At 43.1% G+C, this 18,736-nt stretch overlaps 1 protein-coding gene across 3 annotated transcripts in view; it reads right to left on the reverse strand.

Moving 5' to 3' along the window:
- Positions 1-5,728: 5,728 nt before the first annotated feature.
- Csnk1g1 (casein kinase 1 gamma 1) overlaps positions 5,729-18,736 on the reverse strand; it is a 124,662-nt gene continuing 111,654 nt past the window's right edge. For all 3 annotated transcript variants that reach the window (XM_041679472.1, XM_041679471.1, XM_041679473.1), the window contains one exon: positions 5,729-11,253. In XM_041679472.1, coding sequence (XP_041535406.1) covers positions 11,199-11,253 — 55 coding nt within the window. In that variant the 3' untranslated portion in view covers positions 5,729-11,198. The remainder of the gene's footprint in view (positions 11,254-18,736) is intronic.

An 18,736-nucleotide genomic window follows, 5' to 3' on the forward strand; every position in this document is an offset into this window, starting at 1 on the left:
GAGGTTCTCGCCTATATAATCCAGACATTTTGGTTACCTGCCCTTTGTACCTTTGGCCTTCTGGCTATTGTACATCGTTCCCTTCTCTCCTCTTTTCTCTCTCCCTCCCCACCCCGTAGCCCAGTTCACCCAGTTCAGCCTGGTCTTGTCTACTCTGGACACTCCCAGATGTCTCTGCCTTTACCTACTCCCTCCCTTTTATCTACAGTAAACTTTCTCCTCCACCATACCTAGAAGCAGACATGGCCTTTCTTTTCTTTTTGATTTCTTATATTTTTCCATTCAGCACATATAAAAAATGCACACACACAAAGTCCAAACTCAGAAAAACTGTAACCCTTCTGATCACAAGAGAGGTGGGTAATAAATCAGAATAAAGGGGGTTGGGTTCTACCCTCTTAAGCTTCCAAGAGCCCTTGGTCACTGTTGTTAGGATTCAGACATTATGCTGGCCTTTGTCACCTGGCAGGACGCTCTCAGGCAGTGCCCCAGCCAGGCCAGTGTCCTATGGCTGCTACATCACTTCCTATATACAATGGTGCAAAAGGTCCCTTTAAGAGACAAGCTCTGTCTACTTTCTATACAAGGAGTATATTCAGAAGGGGAAGTGGGGGAAGTAGACGGGGACAGGGTGCGGAGGTGGATAGAGTGGGGTGGGACATGAAGGAGGGGCCTGTGGTTGGGGAGCAGGAGGATGAGTCTGGAGGAGGTGGGGGAGATGGCTAAGATGGGTTATAGACAGGGGTAAGGGAACCAGCCCGGTAGAGGTAGCAGGTCAGTTTGACATCCTACCAATGAGGAAGCTTTTTAAGAGACCCAAACAGCAGAATAATCCCCAGAGGCACAACCCTTAAGCCAAACAGGTAGGTTTTGAACGAGAGCCATTCATTGATCAGTAAAAAGGTATAAAGTATTGATCAGTATAAAGTATCAGTGATCCCTGTGACCGTGAGTCAAATTGTCTTCATAGCTGGGTTCAGGAAGCCAGTGGATGGTCATTCCATTTCATAAGAGGGCCAGCCAATCTCACAGTAAATATATAGACTTTAGTCATTTTTCTGTCTATCTGTATCTATCCATCCATCTACCCATCTACCTACCTATTAATTAATTTTGAGTATGACCCTGTATTTCTCCACAAACCCTTGGAAGAAATTTTTTAGAATACATCGAAGAAGTGATAGTTTAGACTTGTTGGTCCCCACTGTTATGATTCCAGCTACACAGCGCGGATGGCACTTCTAGGTTCCAGGGCCACGCATGTGCAGACAAGGGCTCAGGCAAAATACTTAGTCGCCCAGGGACTTTTAGAAGATCATCTGAGCCGGGCGGTGGTGGCGCACGTCTTTAATCCCAGCACTCGGGAGGCAGAGGCAGGCGGATCTCTGTGAGTTCGAGGCCAGCCTGGTTTACAAGAGCTAGTTCCAGGACAGGTTCTAAAGCTACAGAACAACCCTGTCTCGGAAAAAAAAAAAAAAAAAAAAAAAAAAAAAAAAAAAAAAAAAGGCCCTGAGTCCCGGAGTGTCCTACGTGCAGCATGGTTGCATCACCTATGTATGACGCAGCTACATTCGCCCTTGTCAACTCCCTATGTGCATACACTAGGCAGCCTTTAAAAGCTGGACACACCACCTTCAGCCCTCTCTTTCTGCACACCGTCTTCCCAGGTCTGTACATGTCTCCTCTAATAAACTCCAAAGCGTGTTCGTTGAGTGCTTCCTTCTCACTCATGCCAGGTAATTTCACCCACTTTAGGAGAAAATTTAGGTGACTTGAGGAAGTAAAAGATTAACACGACCAATCTAGCAGCTCTGGTAATGAAAAGAGGACAACCCCACGTAAGATCTGCCACATCTTCCTTGAGGGAGCTAGTGAGAACATGGAGCCTGGAGTGGAGACTCCAGGAGTGGATAACTATGACTGGAAAATTCCCATTCTGAAGAGGACAGGAGACCTTCTTGGTTTTGTTTTGCAGACAAATGGACAAATAAACTGGTGTCAGTCTATGGCAGAATCCCGGGGGGGGTGGGGGGGGGGGTGGGGGAACGAGAGAGGACGGGGACACGGGACACTCCAGCGACAGAAAGAACAACAGCGTGCAGAGGGTGCCACCTGGTGGCAGAATCTGGAAAACCTAGAAGAATCACGGAGTTAGTTACCCTTCGGATGACACAAACACCAGGAACAAAATCAACCAATGAGCATTTAAGATTCTTTGACCTAGGCTTATATATAATGTCCAGAGTTGTTTTTTTTTTTTGGGGGGGGGCGTTGTTGGTTTGTTCTGAAACACGGCCTTCTCATTATGTAGCCTTGGCTGGCCTCAAACTCAGAGAATGCCTTCCATACTAGGATTAGTTGTGCACCACCACTGCCTGGCTGAAAATACCTTTTATATAAAACTTTTATGATGATCTTATTTTCAGATAGGGTCTTTCTGTGTAGCTTAGACTGGCCTTGAACTTGCAGTTCTGTCTCAGCCTCTGAACTGGCTGAGAGTAATAAAGTAGGAACCAGACAGCCAATTACGCCCAGATAGGGAGTGGTTTCGGTGGTTTACAGTGCACCACACGGTTGTATCTCAAGTCTGTGCATGCGTCCCTCATCAGAATTACAGTCACAAAGGTTGTTCCTTGGGGCTGGAGAGATGGTTCAGTAGTTATGATCACCGGTGGGGGCTGCTATTCCAGAAGACAGATTCCCAGCACCCCCCACATGGTGGCTCACTATTGGTAAATACAGTTCTAAGGGATTTGACACCCTCTTCAGGTTTCTCTGGGTACTAGGCACGCAAGTGACACAGACATGCAAGTAAAACACCCATATAAATAAAAAAAAAATTTAAAATCTTTTAGAAGTTTATATTCATACACAAAATTTTTAAAAAACCTAAAACTTTTTGAAAAATTCCATGAGAATTCCATCTGTTCCATGAGATGGTACTAGATGGAAAAAAGGGTTCAGTGGGAGGGGAATGAGACAGGGCTGTGGGCAAGAGTATGAAAAATGATCAAAATACATTAAATACATGTGTAAAATTGTCAAAATACTATGGATGAAGTTTCTCAATTGAGGCTCTCTCAGATTAGTTTGTCAGTTTTTTATAAAACCAGTCAGCACAATGTGCATGTGTTCACTTGTATCTACAGGGATGTGTCTACATGCATGTTGAGGCATTGAGGCTGACATTGGGGTCTTCCTCTATAGCTGTCCACTTATTCAATGAGGAAGGATCTCTTAATTGAACCCAGAGTTCAGCAATGCTTCTGGTCTGACTAGCAAGCTTGATCTGGGGTTCCTCTCTGCCTTCCAAGTGCTTCAATTATATGCAGCTCACCAGTTCTGAGGATCAGAACTCATGTTTCCTCAGGCTTGTGCAGTGTTTTATCTGATGAGCACTCCCCTAGTCCAACAAATGTTTCTAAAAACTGGGAGTTAAACTGGGCACAGTGGTACATGCTTTTAATCAGGAGGCAGTTAGGAAGATTTCTGAGTTTGAAGCCAGCTATGATTACAGAGTGAAAAGACCCTGTTTCAAAACAAACCAACTTTCCCCTAAAAAAAAAAAAAAAAACCTAGACAATATATAGAGGCCTAGGTCAAAGAATCTTAAATGTTCATTGACAAATTTTTATAAAATTCTACCATCATTACCTTTTGGACACAAAACTTGAGTGTTTCTCACACAAAAACCCTAGCTTTTGTTTCACATCCCTTTTGTGATCAACACTAGCCTGTTTCAAAGGGTGGCTCTCTTGTCCTGTGGTCTCAGAAGACCAGAGTACAAAAGGCCCCTCAGTGCAATCTGTCCACTTGTCACACTCATCTGCACTGGGCTGGAGGGATGGCTCAGTGGGGGAGCACACACTCCTAAAGTTTGGATCCCCAGCATTAGGCAACTCACAGCTGCCTTTAACTCCAGTTCCAGGGGGTATGGCATTTTTTGGCTTCTGTGGTCAGGCACCCACACAGACACAAAAATAAAAACCTTAAAAAAACAAAACTACCCTTTGCTTCTCCTGATACTAATCTTCAACTCAGAATTCCTATACTGTCCTCTTTTGCCTCCTCAACACAACAGCCTGTAAAAGAATGCCTTTTCTATTTTTTCTTGCTTCTGAGATGGTCTCACAGAGATCCAGCTCCCTCTGCCTTCCGAGTGCTGGGATTAATGGTGTGCACTGTCCCTTTCCTCCTGTGCTTTTGTCTGACCCACCAGGCCCAGGCATGTATTCTGAGAAACTGTACAGTGTCCCTGTTTCCATGTGCCTCTGCCTTGTTCTGAGTTTCTCCAGGACTTCTTCCAAGCTGTCTCCCTACCACACAGAAAACCTGGGATGAAGCATCTATTTCCCCTTTCCTTTCACAGTAGGAAACAGTTAAAACTTGCAGGAGTGGTGGTGCACGCCTTTCATCCTAGCACTCGGGAGGCAGAGGCAGGTGGATTTCTATGCGTTCGAGGCCAGCCTCATCTACAGAGTGAGTTCCAGGACAGCCAGAGCTGTCACATAAGAAACCCTGTTTTGAAAAACAAAACAAAAAACAATCAACCAAACAAAAACCCACCTTGCAGGAGCAGTCTTCAGCTCCATAATGGGAAGTGCTTGCTCTTTATTACAGGCTGGTTTCCTCCAGAAAAGAGGAAATGTTAAGAGCTAGTTTCTGTCCGTCACCTGGGGCCAAAAAACTACTTTCCAGAGCCAGTTTCATACCCTTTTAAAGAAGAGTGAAAGAAAAATAAAGTTGTTCAACTAGCACAACCCTTGGAGTACTCCCACCTACAAACTACAGCCTGTGAGTGATGTCCGTGGTGGCCTTAAACTGACCCTCCTGCCTCCACTTCCCAAGTGCTAGAATTACAGGTGTTACCACCATTCCTAGTTTGGAATATTTGCATGTTTGAGTTTGCATGTGTAGAGGGCAGAGGACAACTTCAGGCGTTGCTTTTCAAGGGCCTGTGCCCTTTGTATGCTATTTTTATTTGTATATTTGTGTCTGTGGATGTATGTAGGTGCTCACCATGGTCAGAAGACAGCACCAGATACCCTGAAGCTAGTTATAGGCAATTGTGAGCTGTCCAATACAGGTACTGGGACCTGAACTTAGGACCTCTATAAGAACAGTATACCCAGTTCTTAACTGCTAAGTCATCTTTTCAGCCCCTCCTCTTCTTTTTTTGAATCTAAGTCTTTTAATGGGGCTTGAGTTTGCCTTAGGGCTGAACTGGCTCCAGCTGGTCTCTTCCTTTCCAGCACTGGATTACAAGTGTACCACCATACCCAATTTTTCACATGGTGTTGGGGACCAAATTTGGGTTCTTAAACTAATGTGGCATGCACTTTACTAACCAATCTTCTCAGCCCTGAAATTTGTTTTTTTAATTGTGGTTGGTGCATGCCGTGACACATATGTGGATGCCAGAAGACAATTGCTGATTCAGTTTTCTCCTTTTTTTTTTTTTTTCATGGAATTCAGGGATTAAACTCAGGCTGCCAGACCTGTGCAGTAAGTACCTTTACCCTCTGGGGCATTTTGCTGGTCCTAGGACATTTATTTTCAAAGAGACTCAGAGGAGATGCAATACTCAGCTAAAGGGATAAAGGCAGAATGCCAAAGTACCAGACATTATTTTTGTTTAAAGACATTTTGATTCTCACCAGTCAGTCCTTGCCAGATTCTTAGAAATAAACCAGGGGAGATTAAAACCAAGGAAGTAAATGTAGCCAAGAAAGGTAGGGCATTTTATTTTACATACAAAAAGGGTGCAGACTGAGTACTTTCCCCCCCAAACTGGGGAAGAGATATACTCAAAGATCACATTTGTGGTGTCCACGGTGCCCTCTGAGACGGGCTCCTCTGAGACAACATATCCAGACCCACATCCCATTTTCTCCTCTGCAGAGGAGTTTTCCCCAACGGTGTCCAAATCTCTCTATTGGAGGAAACATTTCAAATACACTTGAAATCGACATTCATTTAAAAAATACTACAAGTTTCATTTTTTCACAGCTGCGGTTTTTTTTTTGACCAGTGCCAGGGTTTATGAAACATTACATATCTTAAAAAAAAAAGTAGAAAAAAGACATTTAACAATAACTAGACATATCCACACATGAATTAAAACTGATTTCCACAGCTGATTTATACATCAACTTTAAAATAAATGGCAACCAACATCCCAACATCTTTTAAAGAGTACAATGGGTAAAACTTAAAAAAAAGACAAATAATAAATTAGAGAGTGTAGTATATCCAATGGGAATTGCTGCATCAACATTATTTTCCATTGGAGGGTTATAGGATTTTTGGTTTCATCTTTTCTGCTGTTCTCTGCTTGATAAACAGAGCTCCTTCCCAGAGCTAGCTTGCTCACAGATCACACTGCCTCTGAGAACACTGAGGAACAGTTCCCAGGAGCCCGTGCTGTCTATGAGAGTAAAACACACAGACGGGCACACATATCCATCTGTAAATACATATATCCCCCAAGAAATGGCTCATGTTTCCTGAGACATTCCTAACAGATTGTTAAGCCTTCTAAAAGGCTTTGGTGCACAGGCTGGCCTGGGATTTGGTCTGGAGCTCCTGAAGAGGAGTACCAAAAAGCTTTACCTACCCTGAAAGGTGGGTTTGGGTTAGTCAGGATGGCAGTTGTCTGTGTGTGGCTAGGATGATGGCAATGCACTCTGGCTTATTACCAAAGATAATCTTCTGCTCTGAGACCTTAAAGGTGGTGATGGCACCAGAAAAATGATTGTGATGGCAGGGGCAAAGGGAGAGTATAGGAGGGAAGGAAGGTAGGGGAGAGAACCTGTCCACACAACTGAGGCTTCTTCATAACATCAAGTTTGGTAACTGAACTAGAGATATATGGAGTACATGTTCACTTTTTTCCCCCTTGATAAGCTGATCTGTAAATACTGGAGTGGGTTTCCTGGTTGCTTTATTGAGAAACTATGTCAACTACTATTGCCTATATTCAGGGATCTACTTACTATTTTGATACAATAAGAACTCTATTCTTCTGTACTTAGTTACCTGCAAAAGGAGTAGGACAAATACCTTAAGACTCCCTCAGAGACTCCCAAGACTGGGGATGAAAACACTGCTCAAAACTACACACTCATAGAAGGACCATAGTGGCTTCTTCTTTTCCATACTTAAAAACTAACCCCCTTAAAACAAATTCCCCCAACAAAGGAATTCTTATTTGATTCCTACCAACCCATTATGGGGAAGGCTGGAGTCACTGGCCATCAACATCGACATGGGACTTCCTTGAAGTCTGCAAAACCAAGAAACCCAGAGATAAGTGCTTGTTACCCACATGGCCACTCCAGATGGGTACCTAATTATCCTGGCTCCCTGAGGGTCTCTGGAATCAACCTGCCCACTTGGGGCAATGGAGCAGATGGTGGCAGTGGCTTGGCAAAGGCAATGTTGGTTGTATGACCATGCAAACTCCTGGTCTTAAAAACTCAAGCCCTGGCATGACTGACACTGGACAAATCATTATCAGGGCAACTAAACAGGAATGGAAAACTGGTTTCAGTATGAAACTTGGAAGAGGTGACTGGGACATAGGAGTCATGTGGGCTTGGAAGGGATGCACTGGAAGATAGAGAACAAGTTCCTTTGAGGAAATGCTTCCTAGGCTTCTGAGGAAGTTACTGAGAAATGCAGCCATGCTTGCTCAATATGGAGGGGAATGAATTATCTTTTACATTATTTTTAATATTAAGGCTATGATCCTTAGTAACCACTTTAACATAACATTACCATTGCTGGCATTACAAGTGGTTGCCAACAATGGATATCAACACTAAATAAGCACTATAGCATAGTTTTCCTCTGAACTAAACTGGAAGTTACTTTACAGAAGATGGACACCATCTGGCTAATGGACATGGGCTGTTTCTGAGTTCTTGTCATTTGCTAAAAATGAAAATGAAACTAACACTTTCAGGAACCTTAGGATCCTTGCTGTCTCACATAGTTCGTTTCAATTGAAATGGGTCTTGAACTGGAGACTTACGTGGTCACCTGATGTACACATTCCTTTACAGACCCTGTTTGCTCCTAGACAGACCCACAATAGAAGACTGTTATTTAAGGCAGTCATGAGTGCTCACTAGGTGCTGGCACATTCAGCGCAGCCTTGTGGGCAGTCTGGGGCGAGAACTCTCAAGATCCACTTGTTATGACTAGACACTGCAAAGACACCTTGTTTTTAACTGCTGGCCTTCTTGTACCCAAGTCTGCTCAGGTTGCAATGCCTCAAGGACAGCAAAGCTGGAGGAAAGTCCAAATAGTACAGCATCAAATGCCCGTCTCTAGAACAGATGAGTCAGTCTTAAGAGGAAGTAAATGCATCAGTCTCACAACTGAGTTGGAACAGTGCACTTTGATGAGGGAAGATGAGGGGAGCGCCTATGCCCTAGGATCTGGCTGAGCTTGCAGCCAGGCAACTGACAGAAACAGGGATGTGTAAGGAGTCTGATGTGCTGGTGGGGTTGTAACAGATGAGCAGTTTTTCTAGAGAATTCAGAATTAAAAATTTAAGGAAGATAATAAGAGAATTGCCCAGCTTTGGGACCACCTTGGAGTGTCAATGGCCTTGAAAGGATCACCGCTGCCCTGCAAGTTAAAGGGACCTATGTTACAAAACCCAAATATCTAGAAAGGAAGGGATTTGTGGGGCTGGAGGGTGCCAACAGTGCACTAGGGAGGACCCTTCCCCACTCCCACAAACCACTCAGGTCCAACCTCTCAAGAGCTAGCCTATAAAAATATGTTAAGACAAAAAAGAAGTCTTAGGCCCAGCTACAGGGCATTCTACCCTGCAGCCAAACTCATCACTGCCTTTTGCTTTACTGTGGAGGCAGGGTTGGGGAGGCACTTAGTGGGACAGAGAGTGCCAGGATGCTCTAGGCCTTGCCACCATTTCCTGGTACGAGGATTTTTAAGTTTCTGTAGGGGAAGTCAGAGTTGTCCACATGCCAAACGAGGGACTATGTAAATTTTAGTGATGAGCTTTAACTACTACATAATAAGAAGGAAGCAAATCCTAACACTCAAATTCCTTATGAGGAAGGGGTTTGACCCGACTTCTCCCTGCTACTCTGTTTCATGGAGAAAAACGTGTTTTTTTTTTTTTTTTTTGTAAATAAATGACTGAGTAGCAATCTTTACAAAGGCTGAGCAGGTCTGAAGCCAGTAAAGAGAGAGGTTCCCAAGGTCCAACAGAATACACAAGGCGCATAAACTCTGCTCCGTTTGATACGATTTCTGAAACATGACCACAAAGAGTCCTGACATCCTCCAGTCTTCTACATATACAAGCAGAGTCCTGCGCTGCACTAAGTCACTAGTCGCTGCCCTATGAGGGCAGCTCTTTATACCCAGATATAAGACCTCTTTGATCACGTGAATAATCATTGGAAATGTCACCAAAATGAAAACAGAACATGAGAAGAGTACCCCCCACACACACTATTTATGCGACCAGTGATGCGGCACGGTGGCACGCCCAGTGAAGATGCCATTGTGGCAGGTACAAAGTGTACTGGGGAACACATGCTAATATACGGCCATATTATTTGGAAAGAGTCTCTGTTCAATTGCTAAGACAGAATTTTAGACCTTTCATTACAGATTCATTTTCCCCTGGAATTTCCCAGCACCAACCAATCTTACCTTCCCTATTTACTGCAGCCCCATGTACCAAGTTTTAAGCCCGCTGCTATGGACCTGCTCCAAGATCACCACAGGCTTGATTTCTAAGGCAGACCAGTCTAGATGCTCTAACTCAGTCTTGGGGCAGACATGACACACTGATGTCTTTTCCCTGCCTCAGGATGCTGCATCCTGAGGCTCCTCTGGCAAGTTGGAAGGCAGATTTGCTGCCCTCTTTTGTCCACTACTGGCAATACAGTGGTGGCTGTTTAGTCACTAATGTTGTCCCCCAAGTCAACAGAAAGTCACATGGCTATCTAGTAGGAAGTCCCTGGCAGTGGAGGAAACAGAAATTTTGCTTTGTTGTTAAGTATCTCCTCTCTGAGATGAGGTGCCTTCCTGGTTGATCACAGTCCGGCTTGGTGCTCATCCCAAGTGCTCAGGAGCAGGGCTTTCAAGCTCTAGGCTGATTAGGTCAAGGGGCTCTGGTGGGGACTTTTCTCTGCAGCGGAGAAGATGAATGAAAATTCAAGTATGTTTCCTTGCCAACCTGAGAATTCACTCAGGGTGACACAAAGTTTGGCTTCTTCTCTTCCAAGGGCTGCAAATCACTCCATCAAGAATGTCCTCTGGACCCACGTTTTCTCTGAATGGCTTGGCTGGCTGGCCCATCACCCTTGAAACAGAAAAAAGCACCCCCCAACCAATATAACCAGACACAATATGCATCTGCCATGTTGTTTATAAAACAAAAACAAAACCCCCAAAAACTAAAAGTGCAATAAAGTCAGTTTCCTTTCCTTTGCTCAGAACCACAGGTGTGTTTTGCTACAGTCGGAGCAAGGGAGTTGCTTATCAAAAAAGCTAAGAACGTCAACACACAGGGACAGTAGACTGCAGATTTCTCACAGCTTGTGTCCTACAGTGTAACTTCACAGGAGCAGGGGAGGAAGGGAGGGACAGAGGGAAGGACCTGAATCCTGTGGCCAGCTGGGCTGGAGTCACCCAGGCACAGAGGGAAAGGAAGTCATCCTACTAGACACACCTGGGAAGTGGAGAAGTCCTCTAGCCCAGGGTTGTCATCTTCCTCCTACCTTCTAGGCCACACCACCAGCTACTTGAAAGAGCCTTTAGCTTAGTAGTTTTTATGCTGGAAAGGGTTGAGGGTGGTGTAAGAGCCAGGAGTAAAGGAAGAGGAGGGAGGAGAATAGTAGTCCTTGAGTTTTTGTGAATGACACCTTCACTGTAAACAATGGGAAGAGAGTCAACCAGATAGCCCAAGGGCAAGCAGTGGAGAAGCAGCAGCTCTGGACCTGCTCAGAGCTCAGACAGAGGGATTGCCACTGGCCCACTGGGCCCTGGCTGCCTGCACTGGCTCCTTCTGGGGGCATCTGTTTTCTTCTTTTTGGTTTGGATCTCCACCCTCCCCCACAGAGGAGTCCCTTCCAATGAGAAATGGCAGGAGCTGCAGGTGCAATTGGAGCCAGAGTCCCCAGGACTTGAGGACTCCTGGGAGGCACTGGTCACTTGTGTCGCTGAGCAGTCTTCTTCCTTTTCCTCTTAAAGAAACAGCAGCACCTGGAGCACAAGAACATTTAAGTCAGTCTAGAAATCTCCGGCTCCCAGCAGATCTCTGCCTGCTTCTGCTTACTGCAGGGTATAGGGTTTTCTCCTGGTGCCCACCCACATGGCTGCCCACCATTTACGGCACACATACACTGGAAGTAACAGGCAGTGTCTATGAGAAAGTTAAAGGCAACAGCTGATTTGATTTGCAGCCACTCCGCCTGATTATCAAATTGCTGTCCTCTAGACATGGCTGCCACAGGCATTTCTGGAAGAAGGATGAAAAAGGCTATGTTACTAGACTAACATCAAACCCAGCTACTCCATCTTTGTCTAGAACCAAGAAGGAGGGTGCTCAAGGTAACAGAAAAATAGCCTGCAGTGTATGCTCCCTTGATACCAGCAGCAGCTCAATGCAACTCACTGGCCAGTAAGCAAGGAGGCTAAACTGAGGCAAATAAATCTCACACAAAGTATGAAATCTAGAATCCTGGCAGTCACATGATGTCAACAAATGACTAAGATTCTTTCTACTTTGTTCTTGTCCCCAACATGATGCCTGGAGTAAGCAGAAGCTCTAAGCTCATAAAAAGGGTGAATCTTTATCTCCTAAAACCAGCACAGGTGCCAATCACCCCAAGGGGACCAATGCCCGAAACCCAGGAACTAATAATCCTTGGGAAACTCTGGTCACAGGGATTCCCCAAGACTGCCACTGTTCCAGACAGGGTTAGCAACTGGTTTATTTAAGGTAGAGAGGTTGAGGCCCTCAAAGTGCCATCTCTTGGGGAAATAGCCTGTACAAGAGTGGCACCCTGGCCCTGAAGATGCCCTCCTTAGTCCAGTTTTAGACTAGGAAGCATGGCTGTTGTGTAGGCACTGGAGAGGGCATATTGAGGGCTATGGCAAGGTTGATGCAAAAGGTATGCTCTTTCCAGAAATGAAAAATGGAAAATGAGGAGGGTGGGCAGAAGGCAGTGGATAGGTCAAAGATGCCAGATGACAGAGGAGAATAAAGTTGTAAGTATAGCTCAGATGCTTGATCCTTAAAAGAAAACTTTTTCTGAGAAAACTATTTTAAGTCTCTTACCTAACCCTTTCAGGGTTAAAATAACCTTTATTATTGTTTCTTTCTTTTCTCTTTTGAGACAGTGATTCATTATTATGTAGCCAAGGTTGGCTTCAAATGTGCAATTCTCTGGCTTCAATTTCCCAGAGTTCTAGAATTTATAGGTATATACTACCATATCTAGACTGAGAAAGTTTCTTAGAATGTAGAAACAAACCTTACACAGATAATGACGTGAGCTTTCCAAGAACTCAAAGTCATGAATGAAATGTGGAATTTTGAGACAGGAGTTTCTTTCTTTTCTTTTTCGAGGTAGGGTCTCTCTATGTAATAGTCTTGCCTGTCTTGGAACTCACTTTGTAGACCAGGATGACCTCAAACTCTGATATCTGCCTGCCTTTGGGATTTTGGGCTTCTTAAGAGAGTTTTAAAATATTTTCTTCAAAATCTGGCCATGGCAATATATGTCTGTAATTCCAATGTTTGATGGTTGAAAGAAGGGTCAAGAGTTCAGAGTTAGGGGGCTGGAGAGATGGCTCAGCGGTTAAGAGCATTGCCCGCTCTTCCAAAGGTCTTGAGTTCAATTTCCAGCAACCACATGGTGGCCCACAACCATCTGTAATGAGGTCTGGTACCCTCTTCTGGCTAACTGTATAAATAATAAATAAATAAATATTAAAAAAAAAAGAGTTCAGAGTTATTCTTGGCTACATATCAAGTTTGAAGTCAACCTGGTCTACAAGAGGCCTTGTTTAAACAGATACATAGATATTTGTGTGTGTGTCCCGATCAGCCCTGGGTGTATCAATAACATTTATAATTACTATTAATAGATGTGAACCAAAGTGTTATATACATCTGGAAACTGTATAAATTATTTTAAATAAAAGTGATTGATAGCTTTAATAGTCCTTAAAGGAAACATTAGGAAAGAATTTTAAAAAATCTATACACATGTATTAGAAATGGACATTTGTTCTTAAAATTTTTTATTCATTTTAGGTATATGGGCATTTTGTCTACATGTATATCTATGTATCATGTGGGTGCCTGGTCATAATATGGCATTGGATCCTTGGGACTGGAGTTACAGATAGTGGTGCATTCCATGTGGGTGCTAGGAAATGAAACTGCTTCTCTGGAAAGGCAGCCAGTACCTTAACCACCGAGCCATCTCTCCAGCCCCTGAAACAGACATTTGCCAGGTTGAATACCCAGAACTTAATATTTAAGTAGACAAGTCAAATCTTATGAAGAACTAGTATTTCAAAAGTCTTTTTTTTAAAAAGACTTATTTATTTTATGTGAGTGCTCTATCTGCATGTACACCTTTATTCCAGAAGAGGGCATCAGATCCCATATAGATGGTTGTGAGACTCCATGTGGGTTTGGGAACTGAACTCAGGACCTCTAGAAGAGCAATCAGTGCCAAGCCATCTCACCAGCTCATCAGTCTTACCTACTTCCTTTCAACTATGATTTTAAGTGGTTCTACTAACTCTAAAATTAACCTCTATTCTTACTTTCTGTATGGAGGACCCTAAGATGATGATTTTTGTTTTCAAAGAAAAGCACTCAAAAACAAAAAACAAAACCAAAAACCAAAACCAAACCTGAAACACTGGGCCCATTCCTGAATGCCCAGTGGATTCTCTTGGACAGTTCATAGGAACTAGCATGTGCTCCTGCTGAATCACTAGACACATGAGTAGCAGCTGCCATTCAGAGGAACAGCAGCCATATTTTGCATTTAGAGCCCTATATGGCTTCAGCAGGAGTAGACGCTTTTAATTCCACCAACAAAGAAGGAGGCCTTACAATCTGTTCTTAAAGGCTTTGATTTCTATGGTGACCACCAGCAAAAGGATCTGGACTTGAGGCCAAGTCCACCGACTAACTCTATACAGATATGTTCCTCTCAGAACAGAGTACTCCCTTTGTGTCTTAGGTTCCTTTTCAGTTGCTCCTTTAAGTGACCAGAAATCCTTTACAAGTTAGAGCCCAAGCTGATCCAGGATTCTCCCTACCTGACCCATCACTCCTTCCTATCATCCTGTACCATGTGATCTTGGCACTCTCCTGTTTCTCTTCTTTACCACACTCTTTTCTCCTCCTCTGCACTAAACTGGCCCAAGTCCTGCTGTGTCTAAAGGTCTTCCTTGAGAATTCACAGTGATGCCTCCCCTCTCAGCCTATTGGGAATAGCGTGAGAAATCTGTAGCCGTCCTTGTTCTGTCCTTGTCCTTTCACATGTGCGTGCTTCCTTCCCTTCACTTGCCCTGTTCCTCCCGGCCCAGGTCCCTGAGTTCTATGCACAAGGTTGAGTGAGTATAGTAAGACCTAAAGTAGTTGCAATTGGGATCATGTGACTGACACCTCACAGGAAAAAAAGAAACCATGACAACATTAGATTACACAGACACATGAATAGACCAAATGTCCTCTTTGAAACCCTATTCTATTGCCATAAAACCCACTGTTATCTTCAAAACATATCTATTCCTAGGCAAGCCCCCGCCTCGGACAATTTGGCTTAGATAATCAGAAATCAAGGCCCAATCCAATTACTGAAGAGAATTTTTCAAAACGAAGTAATCAGAATCCAGCAGGCTATTATCATAGCATAGAATATAACCTAATGTGTACAGTGTGGGAGGGTTACAAACTGCCACCAACATGAATCTTTCAGGGATTTTCCTTCCACATTCCCCTATGTCCACATCTGTATTAAAGAAGCCTTTTCTGGAAGAAAAGACAGGCTCCCATATCCCTGTCAACCAAGTCAACCCTTACTTAGCCTACTATTCTTTCATCAAAGAATAAGGGGAACAAACAAACAAAAAACCCAGCAACGTCCAGTCAACACCAAAGTGTTGATCTTTCCTTCAGGGAGTTCTCCTTTTTTAGAGACTCTTGCTATAGATGAAAAACTAATGAAATCAACAAGGCACTTACGGATTTCCTCCAAACAGACGATTCCTATTACAAACCAAGTTGCCAAAGGTGAGACTGATTATCTGGTGATAATACTGTTTTGTGGTTATTGAAACATCTAAAACCTTATCTTTCTAATCTTGGGCCCTCTCTTTCTGACAGTACTATTCATAACTTGGGAGAAAAAAATTAGAAGAAGAAGTTTACTCATCTTAAAAAAATAGGTAAGTTTGGATATTGTGAGATCATTTCTGATAGAAGGGTGCAGCGATAAATGAGGTGGGATTGAAAGAAAAGAAGGAAAAGATTGATTTTGGGGTACAGGCCTGCCCCACCCGCCTTGTAGACCTAATTTCCCCAGTCTGGGTGGCTAAGACATAAGGAATTCATTCAGTATTTCTAATGCTTTGCCAATCCCAGAATAGTCAGGTCCACTCCCCTTGCATGTGGACTGGAGAGAGGGACTCACCACAGGTTGAGCATTTTCAGGCAGCTACAGAATATATAAAGAGAAAAACATAGAAAGGAAGAGAGAGAGAGAGAGAGGAGAGAGAGAGAGAGAGAGAGAGAGAGAGAGATATTAGTCCACGGATGAGATGGAAAAGACTCCCTGTGAACATGCAAACATGCAGTATGTGTCTGTGTTTAGTTTCCTCCTGCTGAGGGAGGCTGAGCAGCCCATTTGATCGATGTTCACATTTAACAGGAGGAGGAAGCCTGACAGGAGTGGGAGCTGCATCTCAGAGGATGCAAAACAGAAAGAGCTGATGGAAGCCTCAGGGTAGGCTTTCCAGGGCAACTTCCAGGAAGGCAGTAGGGGAAGGAGCAAGTGACCTGGCCTGTAAGAACCCAAGTATCAAGGCTGAACCATCATCTGGTTCCCACACAAGGTCTTGGACAATGCTTAGCTAACTTCCATATGCCAATTCAAAAAGCAGCAGCTAGCACTCAGCTCTTCTTAGAGACAGGAAAAGTTTAAGAGATACTCTATCATATTAGAAGATGAAACAGAGGGAGTTCACTGTTTGGAAATAACTACTATACTAAAGAAGGACCTAAATTCTGAACATACTAATTCTCAGGTGAAACTGAGTCCACAATCATCAAGATACCACCAAAGTATAGATAATAAAAATTCTTATACTTTTACTATCACAAAATTTGACCTAAAAGCCATCTGCCCTCACCATTCTCCAACCACACTTTAACAAAAGTGTCTTGTACTTAGAAGAAAAGGGAAATCAAGTGTCCACTTTTTTACACTGATCAAAACCATCATCCTGTGATTTTGTTGTAATTTTTTTGTTTTAACAAGATGTGAAAGGGAACCTAAAACCAAAAGCTTGGAGGTAAAGATTTCAGACTTTCCCTGTACTTGAGGTAACTACAATATAAGCAACAGCCCTCCTCATCCCATTGACAAGCTACATGAACAAATGGCATCATAGCTGTGTGTAATGAGGGATTGTTTGGGATACTTCATCTCTCTAGCTTTGACTTTTCCATGTAAGTGATCTATTGGATATATGACTACTGTGTCCTTACACACACACACACACACACACACACACACACACACACATATATATATATATATATATATATATATATATATATACATACATACATACATACACCATATGCACAAGGCTGAGCCGATAGTTACCTAGGCAAGACAGATTGGTAGCTCATGAAATCACTACCAGAACCAGTATACAAAATGCTCAAGCAAGGAATTGAGTGACATTTGGTCAAGACAACTGCTCTCTTTTAGTTTCTACACTTTTCAGAAGGCCTAAACCTGGAGCTGGAGGCAAGAGGTATAATGGTCCTTTCTGCTAAATGGGAAGACTTTAACCTCTCTTTATATTCTAGCATTTAGAATATGACAGACAGAACACACTGACTGAACTCTTTTTGTATGAAAGAAATCTTTTACATTGAACACAAACACCACACTCACACACAGTGTATACATTTACCAGAATGAAATGAATAGGTCCAAAATATAAATCTGTTTAGGGCCTAAGACTAAAGTTCCTACGAAGATGGTGCTCAAAATACAGTATTAGATCCATATCTGAATTTCTAAAAAGAATAGGTACAAATGTGAAATGGGGAGTAAGTTGGGGTGGGGTGGGAAAAGGTAAAGCCCTCTTTCAAGATCAGAGCATGCAGAGTGTGGTAGTTCTCAGTTTTGGCTGCATGTTAGAATTCCCCGAACTTTTAAATATTTTTAAAATATTATATTATATAATAATAATATTATCAGGCCAGATACTAATAAATTAACCTCAAATTTCTGGGTCCATGCAGAAGCATCTGTATTTTCTAACATATTCTAGGAGATTCCAAAGTGAGAGTTCAGAAAGTGGGACTATCATATAATTTACTGAGAATGAAAAAAATAAGCATATAATTAAAATCTCCCAAGCTCTTGAGGAGAAGTGTAATTCCTAAAACTGTCTCCTCCTGGCACCACCTCCCCACTGCACCCCTTGTCTATAGGTATCAACAAGATAGAGCTAAAGTTGTGCTCATTAACTTTTCTATCTGTTAAGTAGGAAAGACTTCCTAAAGGCCAAGTGAGCTTACCAAATAGATGGGCAGGAGTACAACCATGCCAAGTACATATGGAAAAAGACTGAAGTTCAGCTTGGTGACCCTGACTGATGATGCCCAGAGGTGTAATCATGTCTTGGCTTGGACTAAAAATATGTTGTTTGCCCGAGAGAACACATTAATGGGATAGTGAATGTTCTCAAAGAGCTTAAAAGAAAGGTCATCCCTGTCAGGGCTAGCTATAGTTAGTGACTCATGTTTCTCTAGCTTTCCCTACCTGATGTCTTCTTGAAGTTTAAACCTGGATCTGAGTTTGGGATAGGGGGAAAGGAAAAGAATTGGTAGAAGTGCTATTTGTACAGCAGCATCAGCATCGCCTTCCAGCCCCAAAATCTCAGAGTTTAAACACAGACCATGCAGAAAGCACCAATGGGCTAGTGGGAGAGCACAGCAAGACATAAACATGCAGAAGAAGCAGAAGAAGAAGTGAGGAACTGCCTTGCTTTCTTGGGATTAGGGTCACATTGCTATGCCAAGATTTTTATATTTACAAACACAATTGTCTTGCCTGAAAATTACTTAGTTTTTCTGAGCCCAACTGTACAGCAAAATGTATCCCAAACCCTGTTATTCAGGACCACCCGTCTGGAGTGGTGAGGCAACAACAGAAATGTGATGCTATACTCCAGGGCTCATGGTTTAACACTCTTGGTCTGTTACCCATAGGGAGCAAGAAGCTCTAAGTCTCCAAGAAGATCATGGCCACTATCTATGGTAGCTTTCACCACATCAGGTTTTTAGTTCACGATGTCTTTTGCCCAATGCAGCCTAGAAAAATATAACTATCTGCCCAGAAATCAGTGCCAAGGGTGGCAGCAGCCTTAATGCACCATGCAAAAACAAAAAACACAACAAAAACCACCTCGGAAG

Source organism: Microtus oregoni, unplaced genomic scaffold (assembly GCF_018167655.1).
Source record: "Microtus oregoni isolate MIOR12 unplaced genomic scaffold, Mior012 000032F_ref0000030, whole genome shotgun sequence".
Taxonomy (NCBI): Eukaryota; Metazoa; Chordata; class Mammalia; order Rodentia; family Cricetidae; genus Microtus; species Microtus oregoni.